Raw genomic sequence first — 25,723 nt, forward strand, 5'->3', positions numbered from 1 at the left:
TTTATTTAAAGGTTACCAGCACGATGTTTTAGTGCTGGTACACTCCAGTTGTTCAGCACAGCAGTGTGAATTAACTGTACTTTATTGAACATGGTCTGTTTTTAATAATAATAATTCCTTATACTTATATAGTGCTTTTCTGGACACTCCACTGCACTTTACAGGTAATGGGGACTCTCTTCCACCACTGCCAATGTGCAGCACCCACCTGCATGACGTGACAGCATCCAGAGTGCGCCAGCCCACTTCCCAAACACCAGCTCTCAGTAATGTGGAGAAAAGAGCCATGATTGGTAAAAAAGGCCAGGGGGAAATTTGGCTAGGACGCCAGGGTAACACCCCTGCTCATTGCAAGAGATGCCACAGATTTTTAATGACCACAGAGAGTCAGGATCTTGGTTTTATGTCTCATCTAAAGGATGGCACCTTTTAACAGTATAGTCTCCTTGTTGAAACTAATATAATTAATATACTAATATATTTTATTTATTACACTTAATAATATCATTATAATATATTATTATAATATAGGCTAATACACACACCTGAAGAAGGCTCCAAGGCTGAAATGTTGTGTTTTCTTACTTCCCTTTTCAGCATGGAATGGACCTACAGTATTACTTGTTCCTTTGCAGCCTGAGCATGCTGACGCAGCTACCCACCTGAACTATATAGGCTAATACACATAATAGACTAATAGATTTAAAATTCATAGTAACTCATTGCAGTTATTAATGAAGTGCTTTGCTTAAAACATGGTTCTGTTTGCACAAGATATCTTAACTCAGAGCAACCAAGTTAACACCTGAAGGAAATAAAACCCCACACATAACTCAAATAATTTATTTATATAATAATTTTTAGAGCACATTTAACATCTAAAGCTGAATTCCATTGGATTTTAGAAGCTTTTCAGCCACTTCAAGAAAAGGGTCCGATTAAGACATCTAAGTGAAACCCAGCAGACACAGGACTCCCTAGAGCTGAAACCCCTGTCCTGAGGCAATTAGGAGCATGCTGTATCCTTTTGAAGGTGACAGTGGGAGAAATAGACATGCGTGGCATTTGAATCGCATTATTCAACAGCAACAACACAAGGCTTTGTGCTTTTACCCTGATCAATTAGCACTATCAACACTCTGTATCCTTTTTAATGTCACGACGTAAACATGAAAAAGGAACTGTGGCTGAACAATTTTATAAGTGTTCTTACAACAAAAAGATGCACATAATGTTGGTGGCTGCAAATTGTACAAATTAGCTTTCTCTCAGGATTCGGAGCAGAAGAAAACAGGTTCCCAAACAGGTTTGCCACACACTTGTTCGCCTGCAAACTTCCTAAAGGTGCCCGAATAATGTACTGTAATTCAAAGTTTTCTTCACATTGTTTGGGTTCTCTGACATTTCAGGACTTTTGTTAATTATTAACATGACTGTAAATTCATTGTACTTAGACACGTTTCTGTGGTCTGTTACTGGAACCAACTTTCAGAAATCTGTCTTCGCTCTGTTGAAGATTGTTTTATTGTATTTTAACAGCGCGCAGGATCTAAAAGGAAGTACTCCAGAAAAAAATAACATATTCAAAGCTCCTGAAGCTCATATAGAATTTCCTGAATATATAAAAGAAGTCCCTGAAATGATGGTCTCTCCTCTGGTTTCTAAAAAAAAAATAACATAACAAAATTATTCATGTAAAACGGAAAAAGGTAGGCACAATGAATCAATTTAGTTGGAGACGGTCACAAATAATTGGGTTTTGGTGTTAATTGCACCAAAGTGGCCACTAGATGGAGCGCCAGTGCAATGATAAAGACAACGGAGCAATTTAAAAACGCCCCAAGTTTTCTCAAGCTCTTATTGATTTCAGAAATCAATCCCTTACACAAGTTGTAAATTAAATGGATTACTTTTTGACACTAACTGTACACGACGCTGATCGTATGTACATTTATTAACCTCACCTCATGCCAGCAGCTAGACATGATGCTGTAAACCCTTTCATTGGCCAGCTGGGGGCGATAGAGCCGCACCCCCCCTGACACCTGTTCCACAATTTCTGTATTGTTGAGGCGTTCATAGGGCATCTTCCCTAGAGTATAGATCTCCCACATCAGGACCCCTGTTTAAGTACACAGAAAAAGGGCTTTGAGAATCAATAACAAAAGACAAACAATTACTAAAACAACAACATTCAAAATATTTTTGGACACTTTTTTGGACACTCAATCTGTATATACCTATGCACACTTTGCACATATTTTATTGTTTTTACAGTGACTATGAGCACATTTTGCACACACCTATGTATTTATTTTATTTTGTATTTATTTTGTATTGCTGTATGCATTGTAATTTTTTGTCTATTCTGATGTCTGTTTTTTTTTGCTTGTCTTGGGCTGGAGTGCTGTAACACATCAATTTCCCTTCGGAATCAATAAAGTCTTATCTATCTATCTAAAATCGAAACTGCGATGTGGAGAAATGTAGTATTTCCATCCTCCCTTTCCCCTAAATAAGAGAACTGAAAGCGTGTCCTGTGTCTGTTCGGTGAGGACTATGGTGGTCTTCAGACAGACGGAGACGAGAGCGCGGGGGGTGAAGACTGACCGAAGGCCCAGATGTCGGACTTGCTGCTGAACTTGCAGTACAGAAGGACCTCAGGGGGGCACCAGCGCACAGGGAACTTGCTGGAGGAGCTGGTGTACTCGTCGTCCAGGACGTACCTGGGAGAGGCGGGGACACAGTGGGATCAACAGTAGCTTCAGACGGGCTTGGATTATCCCAGCATGAGAATCTTCAGGAGATGAGGCTTTTTACTTTTCACTCCGGAACGTGTTAATTAGACTCTGCAGTTCACTCAGTTATGCTTCCTTGCGTTCAATTAAGCTCAATAGGCAAAGCCCTCAGGCATCGAACTGCTTAAGGCTGTGAGAAGGGCTGCACTAGTGCAGCTCGGAAATCGGTATTGATTAGCGGTGTCAGATCTCCTTACCTTGACAGTCCAAAATCGGTGACCTTGACTGTCCCGTTACTATCCACCAGACAATTTCTGGCAGCCTGAGACAAACAAATGAAATGAAGATGTCAATAAAAGCCTCATCTTCGGAGCTTCCCCCATTTTTTCATCATTCCATTATTGGACAGTCAAATTACTCCTGTTCAGGGCATGACAGCCAGGAGCCCAGAGCACAAGAGCACAAGGCAAGACGAGACCCTGGAGGGTACTGAAGTCCATTGCAGGAAACACTCAGAACACTCCAGTTCCAGCCAAACTGCACGTCTCTTGGAGGAAAACGAACACCCCAGTGAAACAAACACGAGCACAGTGAGAACATTTAAACCCACACAGGCTGGAACAAACTCAGGGTCAAAGAGCCATTATGCAGTTGTTATTATTATGAGCTATAATGCAGTGGAGAATTTCGGCTGAAACGAAGCTAGATTTAGTAAAAATATGAAAGCTGTAAATTGTACTTATGTTACCAGAAACGCTGAGACACTGGGATAAAAATATGACACATTGTAGTTTACATTGACATAAAACTGTGTGCAAGAACTGTGTGAGGGAGTCTGCTATCAGAAAAGAGGACAGAGCCAGTCCTGACCAGGTCCCTGTGGATGAACTGCTGGGACTCCAGGTAGGCCATTCCTTCGGTGACGTCTTTGCACATCTCCATGAGCTGCACCTGGTTGGGCAACTTGAGGATCTCGCGGAGGTAGCTGAGCAGGCAGCCATTGGCGAGGAACTCCGTCACAATGTAGATGGGTCTCTGCTTGGTGCAGACGCCATACAGCTGCACCAGATTTTGGTGTCGAAGCTTCCTAGGTCAGCACAGAGGAGGCAAGTCTAAAACCCATTACATTTTTCAAGAGCTCTCAGCGCTGAACACATGATCTTTTTCTTATCAGGCCTTCACAACAACAGCATGTGTTGGTAACATAACATGCAAAATGGAAAGCATTGCCTTGGTAACATATTTACATAATCGAGAATAGGACACAGGAGATACTAGCAGACTTTCACCAGGATGTGCAAAATGTTGGAGTTTTATTGCTTTTGTTATGCACTTTATATTGCAGCACTAACACAGTGGTGCTCTCACAATGCAGCCCCCTTCGGAGAGGAACAGTGCACCTTTTCTGTACAGGGAGAATTTCTGTACAGTAGAGTTGCAGAAGGAACTCTACTTTCCCACATGCCCAGCAGAGTGCTCTTCCGGCAGGTGCTCATGAACAGGAAATTCTCTCAGTATTGTTTTACTGTGTGAGAAACAATGAAGCCGAGAACAGGACCTACATGCTTGTTAAAGACACAGAGGAAAAATACAGTAATGGCACTAAACTCCATTGTGATCGTATCTTCATTTGTGCCATTACAAAAAACATGAACACACAGTAACTTCCCCAAAAGTGAGCTTTTAAAATCCCCTGTGCTATTTGATAATAACCTCTAGTATTTTAATGCTTTGTATTTCCAACCGTAGTTAATGTAGAAATAATTAGTTATCTGTTTTTTTACTGTTAAACTATTAAAAACTGGCTTTTTAACAAAAACAGTGGCTTTATCTATTTGTTATTGCTGGACAAAAGATAGCTTTTAGAATGTGTCTTTCCAGGATCAACAAGTCAGGAGCCTCTAGTCTGTTGTAATCTCAGTGGAGGTGCACACTTACATCATGATTTTGGCTTCTTCGATGAAATCATCCTCAGACATGGAACCTTCCTTGATCATCTTAATGGCCACATCATGCTGGCCTTGCCATTTCCCGTACTTGACCACCCCGAACTGCCCATTGCCCAGCTCCTTGATGAAGGTCAGGTGACGAGGGTCAATCTCCCAGATCCCTGTAGCAAACGCAAGGGCCACAGCAGTGAGGCTGGGAGTGTGACATCCGGGCCAACCAGCTGTTAGTGACGGTGCCACATGACTTTTTCACTGAGGCAGTCACAAAGTCCAGCGTCTTTTCATTCTGCCACTTAAAAATATTTCCTAAAAGTACAATGTGTCTCCTTCTTTCTGTTGTTTTCTCACCAGAGAAAAATAAGTATGGTGGTATCTTAATGTCTTCATTTAAGTTAACGTTTTCAACTATATATACTACAACACTCAGCACTATCATGTTCTGTCTTCTTTTTTATTTCCTCTCCAAAGACATTACAAAATGAAAATAATAGATTCTTATTACTTTTTTTCTTTGACTGTGCCTGTAGTGTTTGCTAATCCTCCTAATTTGGGATCATCTGCAGACTGAACTAGTTTACTAACTGTACCGGAATCTAGATCATTGATATCGATTTGGAAGAGCAGTGGTCCTAAAACAGATCCCTGAGGTACTCCAGTGATTACATCAGCTCAGCTTGAGCATTCTTTACTCTCCGTGTCCTGTCTGAAGCAAGTCCATTTAGAGAATTAGTGAGGAACTATCGTGAGGAACCTCATCAACAGCCTTCTGAAAATCGTGTCCTGTCATGTCGTAGGGGTTTGCGGAGTGCGGAGATCATGCTCACCGTATCCCAGCCCCGCGGTGGAGGGAGCGCTGTGAGCTCGAGCAGAAACTACATGCTTCAGTCTGCTCACCATGCCTGGGGAAACCGCACACAAGACAGAACAACGACATCAGCTGTGATTCTCAACTGGGCTCATTTTCAGGAGTTTTTTCAATTTTGATTGCCCTTGTTGATGGGGAAATGTAATGGTCAGAGAATCACAGAATAAGAGGAGTCCTATAGGAGTTTCATAATATAATTTTTGTTATGACAAATAGTCCCTGTTGCCCTACCCCTTCAGACAGGCCCAAATAAGTCTCTTATTGTGAAACATGGGATCATTATGTGTTATTATGTCATTATGTGAATACTGAGTGCACCCGTGCCATCAGCTTCCTTTCTTCGTAAATACAAAACTGGCCCCTTCTGTGGGGTTTCAGGTAACGTCACCATGTGCTTGACAAAGGGGCTATGAGCTTTCTTTCTTCAAAAGCGCTACTTCCTGGTGAGCTGAGGACCCCCAGTTCTAAAGGGAAGGACCCCAGGCGCCCCCAGTGGTGCACCTGCAGCGTTGTGCTGGTGGTAGTTGATGAGCTCTGGGATGGTGTTGAAGTTGTGTTTTTCTGCCAGGTAAAACTGGCCTGACGCTGTTGTGCAGATGTTGTAGTGCCTGCAGCTTCCGGAGGCGTCCCTGGGGAAACAAAAGTCCACATTTCAGCAGGTACCAGTGAACTGGGAGTTGACAGCAGTGTGGAAGGGAGCAGATTAAGGCTTAAAGCAGTTAGTTTCAGACTTCTTCAGACTATGTGCTCTGGTTATAGACCAGTAAACAAGTCATGGGTTTGGCATGTAATATATTTCCATCTCTTTTCCTTAGATGAATCATGTTCTGCTCTTGCTTCTGAACTCTGTCCTGGGTCCAGTGAAAAGGCTTTTTATCCTGTGTATCTGTGTGCTTACATCTGTCTGACTTAAGCTGCTTCTGCCTTGGTTAGGTTTTAGTGATGCAAAATGTGCTAACTAAGCATTGTGTATTCCTCTTGTTACATCCCCTCTATTTATGGTTTTATACAGAGATATAAATGACACCTATTCTATATACTGTATACACTCTATATACTGAACTGCACAGCCCTACTGAAAGCTAAAACCTTGAATGCCCAAAAATGTGTCTCCTCATACAGCTAATTAATTAATGTGCTTAATAAAAGAGTAACCTTCCTTGACTTACCCTGGACATTTTGTGAACACAGAGACAGTGTATTTTCCAGCTTTACTAGAGTCTCGCACCAAAAAGCCTCCGTCCTTATTCTATGAAAAGACAAGGCAAAACAGACAGATGTTTGCTTTCACTTTTGTTGCTCTTTTTGTCTTAAATCTGAGCTGTTCTTACAAACATTGAACTGTGTGGTGACCAGCAGTTGCATGATTTTCTGATTCAATCACATATTGAATTAAATAGTCTCATTCCAACACCTACGGTCTTTGTGTCTGACTCTTAGAATATTGCTTAGGGATCTGGAGCTCTTGGCTTCTTGCTGCCTTCTGGAAATTATGCAGGAGAAGACCACATATTCCTATTGAATGCACTCGTATAAATAGAGTATTTTTAACATCTGTTGTAAAATGATAATCAACCTCATTAAAAGACCTTCTTAAAATCAATTTTACACTTTTATTAGTATTTTATTTTGTGCAAAAATCATATATTTGAACACAAAATTACAAAATTAAAATTAGGTACCTGTATATGAACTTTGATAAGATGTCATATATCACTATAATTTTCCATTTTAATTTAATTTGTATCATTTAAAATATATCACTATAATTTATAAGTTGTTGACTTTCATGGATCCTTCTACAACCGGTGCAGTGTGGTAACAGAAGGCTCTGAATGCTCATATTGCATGGCTTTGAATGCAGAAGGAGACAAGTCTCCACCTGTGTCAGCACTAACCTCTGCCTTCAGAAGGTTCTCCGCCTGGCTGCGGTTCGTGTTCTTGCAGTACCAGCTGGAAATCAGGCAGATGAAAACACATGAGCCCCTCGCTGTTGCCCACACTGTGGTTCCTCTGAGCCATAGGGAATACCCTTCCACCAGCCCATCGAGCAGTTAACCACCGCGGCAGGAATCCCCATGTGTGAGGATTCAACACTGTCTTCCCTTTGTTTTTTTAACTTTAGGTTTGAATAATAATCAGAATGTCTACCAACAGGGTGGCATGGTTGCGCAGTGGTCAGCGTTGCTGCCTTGCAGGGCTGGAGTGCTGTCTGTGTGGAGTTTGCATGTTCTCCCCATGTTCACATGGGTTTCCTCCAGGTGCTCCGGTTTTCTTGGCCCTGGTGGGAGTATGTGCGTGTCTGTGTCAGAGACGTCTTACTTACTCAAACCTTTCAAGCTCATTCCCAGCTTCAATCACATAGTTGCTGGGTAGGTAGCCTTCTTTTCTGTTGAGAGAAAACAGAAGGAAAAAAATGAAAATTATTGTCATTACACCAGCAGAGACTATACCTCTCCTGTTATGCAGATAAGGGATGTCTCTTTTTAAGTGACGGTGTCCTCAAGCAAATGATGTCCTTATTGATATGTTACAGCTGAAAAATTAAGACATTAAATATTTTTAAAACTATAAATATTTTCATCTTTGCAAAAAAGAAGCATAGAAATTGCAGCAGTGTTCTTCCATGTTTAGACGAACAATGTACTGTAGCTCCACCTTTAGAGTCTGGCCAGTCTGACATTTGAAAGCCTTATAAGTGGAGTTGGTACTATACAGTGAGTTAATATCAATATCAAGTTTGAAATTGTTCTGTCCCTGATTCAATTTTTTTCTATGTTCTTTTTAAGAGGAGAACAACTGCTACAACCATAATTTCATGATGCTCCTTTAGGGCTTTCCTATCTTCATGTTAATTGACTGTGAAGACCAGTTCATTCGTGCATTGAGAAAGCAGTGTAAGTGTCCTCTGGTGATTGAGGGGATTCGACATTATCTCTGCAAGAGCGAAGCCCAGTACCATGTCCTAATTACTCTTCCTCCAGCTGCCACCACTACTGTATTTGCTAATTGAGTTTTTTCCCCTTGGCCACATTACTAAAAGCTTGATTCATAAACTGCTTTTAAACAGCGTTTAATTCAAACCTGTCTCCTTTTTTAGGATTCAAACAACGGTTCATTCCAAAATGTTTTTTTTTTCCAAGGCAGCATGTGGTTTTACAAGTCACTGGTTGGAAATTCAACACTAATATGAAACGGGTGCATATTAAACAGAGACCAATTGTCTTTAAAGTTTAAAACAGTGAAACATTTTAGCTGAACACAAGATTTTCTAACTCCCAGTTGGGAGCTTCTAATTACTGAGTTTTAATCTTAGTTTGTTGGCGTCTTGTTACAACTTTTCACCCTCCTGAAAGAACCCTGTCATCGCTCTGCCTGTTCCTGTGCCTCCCCCCAACCATAACTGCTCCCTCTGCCTGTGGTTTATTATCTCTTCTGTCATCTGTGTCTTCCTGCAGGTCAAAGGGCATGTCATGGCTGATCAAATAAAATCCAAAAGCTGAGAATAAATTCTGTTCTTCCATCTCTTATTAGCGTCAGATGAATGGTTTTGGTGGCATTGCATATCTGCAGATGAAACTCATGCCTTCCCAGGAGCCCTGTCCCCCCCCTCCCCAGCTTGCCCTTCCTGTGGTCAGGGCACATGTGCCGCCTGCCCACAGTGCAACCATCCTGCCCTTCCTCCTACCCGTATTTGTCCCTCGCTCTCCACCAGTGTGTGTCGCTCCTGTCCAGAATGGTGTACTCCTCGTTCTTCCGCAGCTGCAGGTCCTGCTCGGTCATGGGTGTGTAATCGTACTCCGCCACCACCGTCAGGCAGGTCGGTTCGGGGGGCGGGGGCTGGGGCTGGGGGGGCGGCTGTGGGGGGAGAGGCCTGGAGACCTTTCCCCGGGGAGGGAGGGAGAGAACATAGCAGCCATTGAGGTCTTGAAGGCCCGAGACCGTTTCTAAGTTTGGGCTGTGTCCTAGCGCGGCATCCACACCTCACTGAAAGCTAAACCTACTCTGTTGTCAAGAGCACAGAGAGAGTGAGTTTTACCCAGTCAGTGTGAAGAAAGCTCCCTCTGCAGAAGAAACAGGGCTCAGTGATGCCTAACTGTGCTTGTTGCACAAGCGAGGGCTCCTCGTTAGTTTCCACTTTGCTTTGTCCTAGTGTTTCAGTCACTCATGTTTTATTCAGTAAAACCTTGAATGCACATTTTGGTTCAAGTACTTGAATTCTCTGGCAGAAGAAACGGTGGAATTAAATAAATATCGATATTATGTCAGGTCTGGTGAATGCACTTACTCTTTAACCAATGCATTTTTCTTTCCTTGCTCATTTTAGAAACACATTGAAATGGACATGCATGCCAAGTGAGGTCAAAATGGTGCCTCATCCTTAGAATCAGCTACCGCGCTTGTGGTTTTGGAAATAAAACAACACTGAGGACATTACCTCCCTTTCCACAGGTGTAGGAGGCAGTGGCTTCCGGGATTTCCGTCGAGATCCTTTGAATCCTGGAAGGAATGTGGGCAAGGTGGTAGATGACATGAAGACATGTGATAGTTTTCAGCAGCCTGTAAGGCATCTACCACTGTTTTTCCTTTTATATTACACACACCACTTCTTTGGTCTTCTGCTTTTCTTAGCACTTGGGGCAGCTGTAAGGTCCAAACTGTGAATCTATTTAAATGGATTTATTATTGTTGTTTCAAGCTGGGTAAGTGGTACCCAAGAGATACATTGGTTTCTCAACAAGACAACACACAACCACTCTCCACTTTCTGTGCTTTACTGAAGGTTAAGGCTGTTTAGCTGTATTGTACTGTAAGTAACCAGTGGTTTACTAAATGATGACCTGCGGTCATCAGATTGGGTAACCCTGGGTTGTTTCCTGTGTAGTCGGGTTGTACTGACCTCCATTCTTAGTGGTCTCTATAACGCGGCACCCCAGGGCCTGCTTGACCTCTTGCTGACAGCACAGCCAGATGCCGTCCGCCCAGAAGCAGGGGTGGTACTTCTGTGCAAGGTCTTTGTTGAACCTGACCACTGCGAAAACACAAAATGGAAGAAGTGCCTCTTGAATCAGTGGATCAATGTGCTCTTGTTTTATGACGCCTGGGGGAGGAGCACGTTCATAAATGAGCTGTGGCTGTTTTCTGTTTTCAGTTTCAGGGTTTTTGCAATTACTGTTGCTGTCTTTTACCAGCACAGGTCAATGATATGTCTTTACATGAAGGGGTGTTTACTGCATACTATTTTCTAATGCATAGACTTGAAGCTGTCCGATGTGGAACATTAATAGAAATCTGAGGATGCTGGAGGGGGTGTCGGGTGATGAGTGCTGGGAAATAGTGGTCTAGTGTCAGCTTGTGTATATATGCCCTAGGCCATTGATCTAATGGTCTGTAAACTCGCCATTTACCATGCTTCAGCTTGTGGATCCACTGTCTTCGAATGTCTTCGTTTTTTGCAAAAATGTACAGAGGCCCTTCGTCATAGATGATCTGCAAAGAAGAAGCAACAGACTTGCTGGTTACAGAGTGGACTCCTGTTCATGCCACTGAATGAACTGAATGAATCTCCTCATTGCTTTGTAACTTCTCAAAAACTACAAAACTTTCCCAAGTTCAGCATAAAAAAGGAAGCAATGAACAGCCAGGAAGGAAACAGTATATTTGAATGTTAATATGGTAATCGGTGAGACTGGCTGCTCTACCGCTGCGAGTTTCTGAAATTAAAGGAAATGTGAAGAGGTCTTGCGTGATATAATATGTTAGAATTGTACAACACACTAATAAAGCCTCATTTAGAATGTTGACTGCAACTTTGGTCATCATGTTATAGAGGAGATATTGCTGTTCTGGAATCAGCCCAGAGAAGAGCAACCAGACACATTCGGGGGCTTAAGGGAATGAGCTACACCGACAGGCTGAAGGAACTGAACCTTTTTACTTTTGATCAGAAAAGTCTACGAGAGAACCTGATACCAGTATACAAAATGCTCGAAGGCAAAATCATCTCGCTCTACTTCTCCAGAATGAGCAGTGAAACACAAATCTGAGGACACAAGTGGAAGTGTACTCTGGAACATGTAATCCAGCCATGTTGTTGAAGCTGATGCCCTGGCCAAATGGTTGTTCGAGCTCCAGAGACAGAACCTGTCAGTGTGCAGACCACAGTGATGTTAATATTGCTAGGAAAGCCGAGGAAAACAGCCCCTTTGCCCTTTGCCCTTTGCCCTTTGCCCTAGGATACTCAGAGCCAGCATGGGTCAGTGTGTCTGTCTGCTAGTAGGAGGAAGGTGGATATAAAAGAAAAGGTGACACTCATGTATCTGCTGTCACACGTCAACAAGCCAGCCCCTGGGTGACACAGCATAAATATAATGTTTTTTTTATTTTCACTCTGCACAGTTATCAGATGCCGATAAACCATCACTCAAAGTCAAACCAATGTAAGTACCCATGTTTGAGAAAATGATGGTGAAATTTGTATCTTTGTGTTTATTTTTTGGTATCTGTTGGGTGATAGTACATGTCTGTTAATGTTGCCCTAACAAAGTGTTAAACTCAAATACCTCTAGGGCATTGATATTAAAGTTGAGGGTTGCTGCTATGTATTTTATATTAACTGTGTTTCACTTCCCCTGCACTGTAAATAGAGCTTCTGTTTCAGAGCCCTTGACAAAATCTGTCGGAAATTATTTTTTTGTTGTCTTTATCGAAGGTGGTTTGCTGTGAGACCGCCTGTTGTCGCAAGCAAATAGTCAAGATAAGGATGTTCTACAAGAGCAGCTCGGTTGCTGATTAACACTCCGCCAGCTTCATATTGTCGGAAGAGCGAGATCCTAACCATCCCAGGCAGGCTTCTGAAGCTGATGCCCTGACGTCTTTCAGGAAATGGCTGGATGAGATCCTGAATCATTCATCTGCTAACGAGCACATGCGCGGAGTGGGCAGAGTGGCCTCCTCTTGTTCCAAACTCTTCTTGTGTTCTTTTGTAACAGCCAGCGCTGTTCCTTATGTGGTGAGTGACCGTGCTGTAAGAAGTGGAAGTCTCCCCCCTGTGTGGCCTGGTGTTTCAAAACCGCGCCAGAAAACTGCTGAATGTTACTGCTGTCCAAAAACATCAAAACGAGGCACTGAAACTGCCCTTCAGAGAAGCGCAGCCATGTCTGAGTTTGACAGGTCTCATTTTAAAATTTAATTGCAGATGAGACTGTCATATAATCTAGCTGCGATAATTAGCAATGCTTAGTCCTGAAACTGAAAGCTAATTTACAGGCTCCAGCCAGGCGGCATGACAGATAGTTCTGTTTCGGTTTTTGACACCTGCGGAACTCTTGTAGCATGAAGCCCAGCCAAGTCTAAAATAAAAAGGGAGCCAGTCTCACTTCTCCTATTTTCTTTCTCAGTCTGTACATGTTGAGCGACTAATTAGCAAGCTGGAGGGCTTAATTAGTTTGCAGCCTTCACATCGGCTGTTTTTAATATTGGATCACAAAGTGGGCCCTACAGTATATCTACCACTGGCCTTTCTGTTAAAATAGGAAAGAGTACTCAAAGTGAAACCATGAGCAATGCTTAGCTCACAATAAAGAAGATGCCAGTAATGTTAAGCAGGGATTATGCATATTGTGGCCTACTCGTGGTAACGAAGGATGTGGGTGAAATATGCTACAACAGTACATGCTAGATATTGTAGCAGAAACACACAGATTTTGACGTTCTAAAGAAAAAGACACTATGTTTAATTTCATACAGTGAAATATTTTTACTTTCATGATATGGTGCCAATATATATATATAAATGGAAAAAAACTCAATGAATTTAATGAAATGACTCAATGAAAAAACTTTAACCCTTGGAGAAGGCAGAACTTGAAACATTTGTTGTGGAAATTTTCCATTTTTTGCATACAGCTGGCGCAGTGGTCAGCATTGCAGCCTCGTGGCACTGGGGCCCTGGGCTCAATTCCTGGGGTGCTGCCTGCATGGAGTTTGTATGTTCTCCCTGTGTTCGCTTGGTTTTCCTCCAGACACTTGTTTTTCTCCCAGATTTTCCCCTGCTGATACTATAGATTAATTGGCTTCTGTAAAAAACTGTACCTGTTCTGAGTGTGTGCCTGCCTGTGTAGGTGTGTGCCCTGCAACTGACTGGCTTCCCATCCATGGTGTACCCTGCTTTGGACCTGTTGCTTGACAGGACAACACTGTCCTGGAAACAGCGGCGAATGAAAATGGATGGATGGCAGTTTTTTTACAGTAAAACAATAATTTAAAGAAACATTTACTATAATAACACTGCATCACAGTGTGCACAAATACTCTATAAGTAGTATTTAGAAAAAGGTTACTGAATCTGATACAACCAACCAAATCAAATCTTGCAGACGAAAGGCTGAGCACAAGCACAAACAGGAAGGGTTTGCAGAGTCAGGAGGAAGATGACTCGCTTTGTTTTAGTGTTTCCTCATTCTCCTCCTGGTGTCACTGCACAAAACCCATTCTCCAGATGGGCAGCTTTCCACAGAATGGTACTGAGATCAGCTCATTCTGCAAGAAGTGCACATGTGCATTGCATGTGTTTTTTATAAAACGTAAGAAACCTAGATTAGATAGTAGTAGATTAAAAAAAAATCAAATCTACAAAACAACAACAGGCTTATTGTTAAGTTGTTGTGTGCAGGCCGAGTGGGAGATGTGGGTCTGGGCTTAAGGTCATGAGCTGCTTCATCACTGTTGCCTTCTGAACATGCCATGAGTCTCCGAAGGGGCCAGAGGTGGAAGAGTTTAACTAAATGAGGAAGAGAAACTGACTCAACAGCCTCCAAATCGAGGGACTGACACATGGAGGGAGAGGGGAGGAGCACAGCTCATAACATGACACAGAGGAGCGCGTCCTTTTTTTACTGCATAATAAAAAACATGTACATTTCCAAGAGAAACCACTGAATTGAAAAGAACTAAAAGACTGAAGTGACGCTTCTCTGCTTTGTTGTGCTGCTTCCCTATTAGGGATGAGCTGCTGAACAGTTTGGGTGTAATGTGGAGGTGTCTGTGTAGCAGGGGTAGGTGTGGTGTGGGGGCAGATGTGTAGCAGGGGTAGGTGTGGTGTGGGGTGGGGGCAGCTGTGTAGCAGGGGTAGGTGTGGTGTGGGGGCAGATGTGTAGCAGGGGTAGGTGTGGTGTGGGGGCAGATGTGTAGCAGGGGTAGGTGTGGTGTGGGGTGGGGGCAGCTGTGTAGCAGGGGTAGGCGTGGTGTGGGGGCAGCTGTGTAGCAGGGGCAGCTGTCCTGTGGGGGTAGCATGTTTGGGAAAATGGCTGCAGGGGCTGATGGGAGCTAGGCTGCCATTCCTGCTGTGTACCTGGAATGGGAAGAGCCGGTCTGCAGGAGCGTTCTCCTCTGGAAGCACCGTCTCTACACATTTGATCTTCTCAACCTCCACGCAGCCTTTCAAACTCTTCCTTTTCTGAGTGGAAAACACACCATCAGATTACGGCGACAGGTGAGCTGCAGCGACTATAATTTACCGCAGCAGCACTGCCGTACTGTCAGGCATCGTGTTCTCTGGATGGTTCATTCATCCTGTCGGCACACTATGAAGGAGCCTGACTCAAGTAGTCAAAATTGTCAGGCACACTGAGAAAGCCCTTCAGAATCAACAGTGAAACACGAACCAGAGGACACAGCTAGCAAGCTCATACAGCAAGTAAACATCAAGCATCGAAAAAGCCAAGACATTCATCCTGATGATGGATCCCCCTGCCTCCTCTGGGTTTATACAATCTGCTGTGGTGAGCGCTTTACATACCCCTTTATCAAAATCATAGTCATAGTAGCTTATCTTGTCATTCGTCAGAATAAAGAGCCTTTCCTTGTAGTTCAGCGGTGAGGTTTTCTTCTTCTGCTGGGAGCGTTTTACAAAAATCTCTTCCAGGATGTTTTCTGACATGGTCTAATCCTACAGCTGAGGGTCTACCTGAAACAACAGGACAGCAGTCCTTCACTTTGCAAGACAAAGAATCAGTTTCTCCGCAGAGGACCGAGCCCATATGCTGGATATGCAACATGGCCTTTTCAAACAGGGTCTGGACCATCTCAAACAGGACCATCTCACTGTGATCCCTGCACAAGAGTCCTGCACTGGTTGTTTTAAATCGATAGCATGCTGGCTGCAGTGACTCTCTTCACGTAATTCGACATACACGATGCTGACAGAAATGACTCTAAGCAATGGTGGTAAAACTTGTTTGAGAGTGACCATTGGAAATGCAAAATGATACCATTGAGCATTAAGGTATTTTGCACATCACCCTCTATGTGCATGACCAAGCAGCGCAGCAGGACCTTCTAAGAGCAAACCAGGGAGGCAAGAGCCATCCACTTAAGATAAACATCCAGAAAGTACAGCTGCATTCTCTACAGTATCATAAAATAACTATGGCTCAGCGTGGGTGTATAAGTACATTTTTCCTATCAGACATTTTTTTCCAAATGTCAAGGCTGATATTGCCCCTAAGTTCATACAATGTGTATTAATTAATATTATTATTTGCACCTTCACACAGATTAGATGATTCAGAAAGGACGTGCAGTACTTCAAGTCTAGTCATTAATAGCACAGGTCTCCTGCAATTGTTGGTGTGCAAAATTAGCTTCCTGGCTTGAGCAGACTTTCAGTGTCTGAGAGACTTACTGTATACTGCACATCAGTGTAGCACAAACATAGTATCTCAGCCTTCCCTTATGTGACCATTGTGAAGAGAGAAGGCCCTTTCAGCATGCAACCTTATTAATTATGCATTTCATTTGACCATCTTCTTCTATCATTTAGTAAAAAGGAAATATGTCTTGCAGATTTTATAATGCTAGCCAATACATTTGTAGTACTCTCTGTGTTGTGCTATTGTGTTGAGCACCTTATTGCATATTTTATTTTATTAAAGACCTGGTGACTTCCACCTACAGTAAACCTGCTATAGGCCTTGGCATGTCTCCATGGGATCACACACACTCTCTCATTAGTCACACCCACCCAGCACAGTTGCAACTTTCACACTAGCATCTTAAAGCTGTTAGATCAGTTCAGAGATGGTGAAATGTGTTACCTCTAATATAGACCTTCTCTCATGTACAGTATGTTTTAACCCATTACATCCTATGGACTAGTCATTCAACCTGTCAGCACATTATGAGGAGACCTGATTAAAGTATTCACAATTCTCAGACACTCATAAAGTCAACCCAATGGGTTTCTTTGGAATCAACAGTAAAGCCTGTTGAACCAGAAGAGATCAGTAAGAGTGCATTTAACCAATACACAAGATTACAAGATTGTAATCTTTACACAAAGTGCCGTGGGAGTCTGGAAGAAGCTATCCAGCCATCCTGTTGAAGTTCAAACCCTGGTTTCCTTCAAGAAACATTCTTATGTTGCTGTAACATGACTTACCTGCTGGTGATGGGCTTTCAGGAAAGGCAATACATCTGGGAAATTCTCTGAATGAAACTGAAATGAAAGATATCTGTGTATAAATATAATAGAATTTGCATGTGCCTCTTATAATGCAAATAATGTCCTTTTTGAAAACATTTCCTCATAGAAGTTTCCCCTTAGATAAAGCTTCCTGGGCTTAACATGTGTTGTAAATACTGTAACTTGAATGTAACTAGTGAACAACATTCTAAATTTCAACATCTAAACCGCTCATGTGAATTGATAAAGATTCCATGTGCCATCCTTATTATTTGAATATAAATGTGTTTTTTTTCAGACATTTTTGCATATATTTTCCTGGCACACAGAAAGTTTAAATATTCTTTTTCACATTGCTTTGTAGAAAGTAACAGTTGGCTACTTCCCAACATTCATGAACAGCTTAATAATTATTTTGGGCACATAAATAAACCAGTCAGAGGCTCTTGTATAATACAACACATCCACTATTTACAAGAACCATTTTCAAACCATTAAACAAAACAACCAAATAAACTTACCTTGAATGGCGAATTCATTTGCATTTGTAAAACACCTACAGTCTGACCATTTACAGTAAGCACCTTGTGCGTGGTGAAACTGTCAAAGCCATATGCAAACTTTGCTGAACAAAAGAGCCCAAAAAACAAAACAAGGTTTGCACTTATTTTTCATGACAATGCAGGCTAGGTTAACCCCCACACTTGCAGTTCTTTGTTACAACAGGACCACCTAGCACACATCTGTCATACTAATAAAGTAATCAAGGAATATGTATCTAACTCTCCTATAGACTTTAAAAAGAGCTCGACTGGCTGTTGTTGCATGTATAAATGATCTTGTATGAAATAAAAATAAAAGACACCAAGAGTATTGGGGAAAAAGTCTGCAGTCTGTGCCTAGAATTAGAACGAGTGAGGTTTTGTTGCAGTGTAACACTTCTCAGTCTTCGCTGCATTATCGCTGTGAAGTCAAGTGATGCAAGACTGGTGCGCAGTGCATCTCCATCGACACCAATCACTCCCAGCCCTCACCCCTCCTCCTCGTCAGCATGGCAGTCTTGCTCCTCCAGCTGGAGCTGCTCGGGAAACCCAGTGGAGCATCCTTACCTTTCCACATTACAGCTGCGAGAATGAAGATCTGCTCGTCTTTCTCTCTAAAGAGGCCATGGCTGTCAGGGCTGCTGAGACGCCTATTTTAAACCCCTCTAACCATTTCCTGCCTCTTCAGTTGCTGATTATCACCTGCTCTTCACACTAGTCACACACTAAACTGCTGATACAAAGTGTTTTGCGTTCTTAGCTTTTTGTTGTTGTTTTTTGTTGCTGCCCTGCTGTAGGCAGAGACGTGAACTATGCAGTATTTTCCCCCTCTGTCATTAAAGAAAAACACATGTACAGCTTGGGGACCATGCTGCCCTTATCCAGCAGCAATGTCAGCTTTTGTCTGGAACGAAGGTCCCAGCTCACAAACCGCTGCTGAATTGAAGAACCAGTTTCTGCCATCCTTGATTTTAGACTTCCTTTCTGCAGTCTCTTATCCCGAGTTCTGGCATGTTATTTGACAGGTTACCAAACTTCACCTTTAGGAATCCCTTCTGAAAGAAAGTGTAGCAGCACTGTTTTTAAGATCCTCTACCGCCCTTCAAGCAGAGTAGCTCCACACCACGTTATGGGGTTTGCCACATCTTAGAGATAGACACAAGGGGGGCTTCTAGTACCCAGTATGAGCTCCAGAGCTGGCGTGAAAGCCACGTGCGTCTTAAGTATATCGTAGGTACAGTATGTCCATTGACAGGCATGTGGGCTGAGGCTATTCTCCATTCTTCTCTACACGAACTGGGAGATCGTTCTGACCGACACACTGTCCACTGTCCCGCTGGCGCTGCGGTAGTGAGCAGGGTCTTCTTCCACCTGTAATCAGGCTCGTGGGGCTGTGATGAGGACCTGCTTCCCCCGCAGACTTCCTGGCAATAATAGAAGCGGCAAGGGTGCTTCTAGTCAATTAGCAATCATAACAACAGCGAGTAACGCAGGGCACGCGGCCCACCGGACGCACACTGTATAGTGACATTTGAGTCTAATTTTTTTTTTATTGCTGCATTTATGCCACTTTATACTTTGCAGCCTGGGCTTAATGGACTGCTCATATCAGTGGCTGGCCTATTTATTGTCTATTGATTTTACACCAGGCAGAAGATGTCCTCTGTGTGGTTAGTCCTCCACAAACGTTGTCTCTTTACATGAGTGATGTTTCCAGGCTTTGGCCTCTCTCTGTGAAATACAGTTTGGACTATAGTGGTCTCACACTCAGTGGATTGATAGATTGTTTTAAGAAATGCATCAATAGCAGGCAAGAACCTACATCATTTTTATTGGGATTACGTGAGAATTACAGAAATTTTATCTTACTGTGGTTCTAGATTAAATCTATCCTGAAAATACTGTTTATACAGAATACTGTGAAAGGACCTAGGAACCCTGAGATGCTAATATAAATATAAAAAAACTCAAATTTGAGATTAGAACCAGCAGTGCGGGGATCTTATCTGCAAAGCTCTTAGCATTTCACTTTGCAGACTGAGACAGAAATGTTTCAGATGTTGTAGTCATGTAGTCATGTAGCTGTGTACAGCTCAGTGTGTGCAAAACATGCTGACACTCATCAGACGTGGTCTCTTCCATTGAATTGATTTTGTTCATATTCAGGGAAGAATGCCTACTCCACCGACTCTGCAGTAATATACTGTATAATGATCTTTTTTTATAAAAGAGGAAACAATATTTAAAAAAATCTGCCGCAAGGTTGTTTTCTTCTAGAGAGAACGTACCATGCTTATCCAGAAGTAAATAAATAGGATGTCCTGCCCTTGTCCACTGTATCATTTTCTAATTTGATCAGCACTGTTTGAACCCATGGTGAAGCCCTAAGTAATGATTTTGTGTTGTGTTTCTGTTGTCTTCCATAAGACAATTGACACGTAAAGACAGAACAGAGGTTAGTAGCTTGCCTGGGGATTTAGCCTTACAGAATGTGAGAAAGACACAATGAATGTGTCTTTATTTCTGACACCAGTGAGGAGATGTGTTGAATCTCTTGGTTTATATGCAGAATGGTACAATGAAGGGATGATTCAACAGTGTTCAGTTCCTTCATGTTCCTTTTCTCTAAGAAAGTTCATTGGAAAAAGTAACTAAAAGGAATTTCTAGCTTTTTGCGAGTTTCCTGATGCAGCGAAGATTAAAATAAGGAAAGAGTGTGTTTAAGGTGATAGCTGCTGTGTCTCATTAATAAAAACAAACATACTATGCAAATCCAAAAAAAAATATTGTTTCTGCTACCTATTAAAACAATTGTTAATCTGTTAGGCTCCCAGGTATCTGAAAATGCAAATTGTACATCCTGTATTGTTGATTTGAGGGAGTAATTTCCAGCTTGATACATGTGAAAGGCTCTATAAAGATGTACAGTATTTCAGGAGATATTACGGAGGGTAACTCCACAGATTACAAATGAATTTTGTCACTCTCGGGCTCTGCCTGCCTAATCGAAGCACGTGCGCATAAAAGTCACCAACACGTGGCCCAACGGTCACTATTCGGTTGTGTTATTCTTAAATCATTTTTTAAACATGAGAGATTTTGGTACACAAAAATTTGGTAAAATGATGAAAGAAGTAAACAAATGTTAAGTACTACTCCTTTTATTTTTGTTTTGTTGTTTTGTAAAAAGAAGCAGTTCCTCATTTACACTGTCCTCTGCTGCTCATGGTACTTTATTTTCTTTATAAAGACAAATCGTGAATAGGTTGCTGTTGCTCTCTTTCACAAATAACGAAAGTATTTCAAAAGATGTTACTTCAAGACGTAGATTATAAGAACAGCAAATTATTCACAGAACAACATCTCATTTGCTTCCACAGCCTGCTAGCTTCTTCATATATGGGTATATGCGATCACTTGCATCACTTTAGATAAATAGTGCTCATAGTTTTAAATCACATTTTGAAGCTGGTAGCATAGGATGGACCAAGCAGAGAGATTAAAACCAACACAGACTGTAATGGCACCTTTTCTAAACTTTCTGGCATTATATGATTTGCAAAAGCATTTTAAATAAGCTGATTATTTTGTAGGGAACTGTCCTACTTAAAAAGCATCAGTGCAGATAACATTTGGAGCGTATTTTGATATGAATGCACAATAAACACGACTTCATGGCTTTTTTTAAGAAAAGAACAATTTACCAATGCCTAGCAGTGCTACATAATATTATAATATTATCACATTAAAAGAACAGATTATCTCAGTGAAAACCAGGCCTGATGGCAGTGTACTTAGCCAGAGAAAGTTTCTATACAAGAGGACGTTATTCAGCTTATCATGGTCAAATTGTTTGGTCAATGAGTGCAATGATATTTGCATCTTTAATCAAATTATCAGCAGTTTCAGTTATTATACTTCTACATTTTTTAGATGACCTAAGGTGATACTAAAGAAGCTTATTTCTTTTATATCTTATTTACTAAGATAAATAAGGCAGATAAATAAAGAATAATAAAATAATGTGGTTATTCCTACAGACCTGGAGCTGCAGTACAGTATGTCATCCATTGAGCACAACCCTGCTCAGGGCACCAGGATCCACAGGTATCTGTGCTTGGCTAAAGAGCCAATAAAGTGAGGCTATTGTGTGGAATTATGACCGAACACTTCTAATTTAGAATTTCTCCTAAATAGGTTAATAAAAAAACCCATTATACTTATTATTAAAAATATTGTTATTAAAAACATGTTTGAAAATCTGTATCATTTGAATACATTTACTGACTTTATTAAAACATTTAACATGTAAATTCATAGTTAATTACTAAAATTCAACATAATATAATTATTTTATTATGTACACCGTGCTGTTTAAGGGAGGGTATGCACACACAGTACTTTTTAAAATTATTTTCTATATTGAAATGTTATTTTCTATGTGCAAAATATGAAAGATATTCTTCCTTAAAGGCCATCTCCAAATCTAACTTTTTTGAATATTTACAAATAAAATCCGATAATTCTACCAGTAAAAACTTTTCTTTTTCATATAAATGTTATGAAACTGCTTTATAAATACAGAACCGCCAGCCTTTTCTAGCTGATGGTATGTGATACAGTAGATGTTGTGGTCTCTTTGCTGGTCAGGATACATCAGACAGAAATTAGATAACAACACTAAAACTGCACATTGAACCAACCATTTTACTTTCTAAAATGGAATGTCGCAGTTTCTGAAATCACATATTCTGCCACAGAGTGGGATTAAAGTGTGGGAAGAGAGTCTGTCAATTAAGGTACAGGTCTGAAAATGCAGGGAAACAGACAAGTTTCTGCAGCTCACAAGATAGGATAAGAGAGCTTTAGTCTGTGCTGCTTTCTGTGTTGATAGGCACAAACAAATGAGATGAAAAAATATATAGACAGAAGGCTAAAGTTAATTTTTACAGCAATTCTATAGTTTTGTAAGAGTTGTAATGGTGTCCTGTACTGTCTACATTAGCCAAGGACTAGAGTCATTTCCCTCTGTATCTCACAGCTGAGAAAAGATAAAGAGACAAGCCACAAGTACACTGGTAGTCAGGCAAGGAGCAGAATTTCCCGTTTAGAGTCTGGTTGCATAAATCAATTTCCTGGCATGTTCTAAGAAAACGAGCATGTCTGCTTTCCAAAAAAAAAGTAAGAAACGTTCTGCATTTTGCATTGAAATGGCAATGCACCAGAAACTTGATCTTATTTGGTGTTTGCTTTATTAATGCCAAAATGTAACCATTCATCACACATTTCTAAAAGGAAACCCCAACCATGCTGCAGGCGTTAAATATATTCTCTAGAGCCGCTCTGAAGCCTTCACCACTTCTTTACCTCAAGCTCACAGCAGATGGATGAGCCCTGCTGAGCTGGTGGCGGCTCATGCAGCCTGTCATTTTCAGCTTGAACAATGACTATTGTTTGGATCAGGATGTCAGATCTTTTTATATGGGGGGGTGGAGTAGTGCCTACAGTTTTTCCGTCTGTTAATAACACATTTGCATCGCAAAACCATTTTACTGTACCCTGCTTGCACAGTGTCTGCATACAATGTCCCCTTAACTACAGACGTACAGGAGCCCGAACGTTAGGCCGACTGTCAGAGCACAAGAGTTACTCTTCTGAAGTCAGTAACTCAGCAGTCCGATGGCCCCTGATACATCTGCAAAATCTGTTCAATTTCTGATTAATAGTAATGCAAATTCCAGAACATAGGTTAAAATAGAAATGAAAATACATCACAGAGCAGCTGGCTTTCTCAGAGAGCATTATCCTGAGGCAAAGAATCAGGACTAAGAGGACCAAGGAAGGCCAGGTATCCAAGCTGGCCCGAAAGGAAGATTAAGATACTCCAGCACAAGAGGCAAATAGCATCCCTAAAATATTAATATTAAGAACCCTTTAGTTGAAGTTGAAGTTACTTTTTCAGAATAAAACAAAAAGAGACATCCATATTTTAAGAAAGCTAAGCCTTCACTCCTTCAGACACCACAAGGACCAAGGACCTGTGAATGTGAAGCATCCTGTGACACACCCCTGCTGATGGAGGAGTGAAACTCTTTCCCTTCTCCAGAGCTGAAGCCGGTGGCCTCCAGCAATCCTGCCCTCCCCGCACAGAGACCCCTAGTGCTAACAGAGCAGATAACATCAGCACACAGCTCTTACCTTTGCACTTGTGGAGAGCTCTGCCAGGAGCTGGGCTGCCTGCTGCCTGCTGCCCTCCGACAGATCACAGCAACACAGCTGTTCAGCACTAATTCCTCTTCAGGCTGTGACAGCAGACACCAAAGCCCCACCCTTGAAATAGGAACTAAGTCTGCCTAGTTCCCCTTTTGCTTCCTGCTTATTTTCATATTTGTTCACATTTTGTTGAGATATTCAGTCAGTTGAGAGAGGACAGACTACATATTTAGTGATTTGTGTCGTACCTTAACCCCTCTTTGCCTCTTTGGCATCTAATGTCCTTAAAAAAAACCCTGAAGGCAGCAATACTGGTGAAATTTGAATGCTGACTTGTAGTGACTTTGCAACTTTTTAGTGATTTGAGAAAAGGAATAACTACTACTGCTTCAGGTATTACATCTGACACTGCATCGTCTGTTTGTCTGTCTGCCTGTCTTTCTGTCTCCATCACATCAAATCTAAATGAAGTCTTCAGAACTTATAAGGACAAGTCTTCAGTGAAGAGAATAAGTGAGAACAAAATTTCTGCAGACCAGGGTCCTCACCAGACCTCAAACTCAGGACAGCCGATTTTAACCCTAACTCTTCACAAAAGTTCAAAATACTGAAAAACATTTCCTTGCTTCACTTAATATCTTTTTTGGGATTGTCACCTGCCCCGGTTTCACCAGTGCAGAGAAACGTGTTTTTATACATGTCGGTTTTTTAAAGTTTGTTGTTTTTAATGGCATAGAAAAGCGAGAGAGTAGCCAGGAGACGACTTCAAAGGGAAGCCTGTACTTAATATTTAATAGTTCAGGTGGGGAGCTGCGTCAGCATGCGTAGGCTGCAAAGGAACAAGTAACAGGTTTATTCCATGCTAAAAAGAGAAGAAAGAAAACACAACGTTTCGGCCGTGGAGCCTTCTTCAGGTGTGTCTGAAGAAGTGTCTGAAGATACTACCTCCTACAGCTGCTGCGACCCACTATGCCTTCCTCCAAATCTTTTTCTAGATCTCTTCGTCATACCTCCTCTTCCTCCCTGGGCCACTTGCCCGCTTCTCTCACTAAACCAGCATTCCGTCTCTTCACAGCGATCTGTTCCAAGACCAGGCTTTCTAACCACCTTCTATTCCTTTACAGATGTCGTCGACATAATATCATCCCTAAAGGATTTCGCCTTAAATGTAATACCTTTTCTTTTGACTCTGATAACACCCAGAGTAACACTCAGAGACTTCTAAAACAATTTTCTAGGAAACTAATGCTCTCTACCATTTTCTCCCTCAAAAAACAGATTATCCTTTCCGACAACAACATCAAAGAGGCTAAGGAATTTCTACGACTGACAGCTCCACATCATCTTCCCTTCATAACTAACCTCATTAGATCTCTCAACTCTAAACTCTACCAGTTTCTCACTACAGAGAAGGACAAAAAACTCAGTCATCTTCTACAGAAGAAAACCATCAAAACCCCGAACACCCTCACCAACCCTAACAGACACACCTGAAGAAGGCTCCACGGCCGAAACGTTGTGTTCTCTTTCTTCTTTTTTTCAGCATGGAATAAACCTATTACTTGTTCCTTAATATTTAATGTCATACATGGAAACTCAATAATGTTTGTGATCTGAAAAAGTGGTGGGAGTTTCAAGATGATATACTGCACTTTTTGCATAGAACAAAGCCGAGAGCAAAAACATCGCCATAGGTCGTTATCTGCGCTGTGATATTTTAATGCTAATTTGATTTATGTTTTTTTTCTGCTTTTAATACGCTATGAACCAGCCGTTAACAGGCCTACTTCTCTTTGTGACACAGCCAGTAATCACAGACATAATTATTTGTAACATTTTCTCTGATATTTCACACTGATGAAAGTCAGAAGATGTAAGGAAACAGCTTTTCTTGAGCCGGGTAAAACTTAAAAACTTCTTTCCGCACTGGGAATTTAGGTGCAGCACATGAC

At 41.6% G+C, this 25,723-nt stretch overlaps 1 protein-coding gene across 4 annotated transcripts; it reads right to left on the reverse strand.

The window, feature by feature from the left end:
- Positions 1–829: 829 nt before the first annotated feature.
- On the reverse strand, positions 830–23,885 carry btk (Bruton tyrosine kinase). 4 transcript variants are annotated; one of them, XM_088597441.1, is made up of 19 exons: positions 23,757–23,885; positions 16,993–17,049; positions 15,352–15,519; positions 14,905–15,009; positions 10,961–11,042; positions 10,453–10,584; positions 9,991–10,052; positions 9,241–9,434; positions 7,879–7,941; positions 7,451–7,505; positions 6,722–6,801; positions 6,054–6,181; positions 5,512–5,586; positions 4,677–4,848; positions 3,609–3,825; positions 2,996–3,060; positions 2,611–2,726; positions 1,965–2,122; positions 830–1,661 (listed from the first exon to the last, which is right to left on the reverse strand). In XM_088597441.1, the coding sequence occupies exons 3-19, from the start codon at positions 15,490–15,492 to the stop codon at positions 1,584–1,586; spliced, it is 1,923 nt and encodes a 640-aa protein (XP_088453567.1). In that variant the 5' UTR covers positions 15,493–15,519; positions 16,993–17,049; positions 23,757–23,885; the 3' UTR covers positions 830–1,583. The 4 variants fall into 4 exon arrangements, with proteins under 4 accessions (XP_088453567.1, XP_088453568.1, XP_088453569.1 ...); XM_088597442.1 differs by lacking the exon at positions 23,757–23,885 and adding an exon at positions 18,126–18,854; XM_088597443.1 differs by lacking the exon at positions 23,757–23,885 and adding an exon at positions 17,538–18,004.
- Between the last annotated feature and the right edge of the window lie 1,838 nt (positions 23,886–25,723).

The sequence above is a fragment of the Lepisosteus platostomus genome, chromosome 10 (assembly GCF_059453375.1).
Source record: "Lepisosteus platostomus isolate fLepPlt1 chromosome 10, fLepPlt1.hap1, whole genome shotgun sequence".
Lineage (NCBI taxonomy): Eukaryota > Metazoa > Chordata > Actinopteri > Semionotiformes > Lepisosteidae > Lepisosteus > Lepisosteus platostomus.

Bases quoted from the DNA above. Each gene is read 5' to 3' on its own strand.
- btk (XM_088597441.1), bottom strand. From the start codon at position 15,492: ATGTCAGAAAACATCCTGGAAGAGATTTTTGTAAAACGCTCCCAGCAG. The intron at 6,802-7,450 runs GTTAGTGCTGAC...GTCTTTTCATAG, and splicing joins AGAACCTTCTGAAGGCAGAG to AATAAGGACGGAGGCTTTTT. The intron at 1,662-1,964 runs GTGAGGTTAATA...TTTTTTTTTTAG, and splicing joins TGTCTAGCTGCTGGCATGAG to AAACCAGAGGAGAGACCATC.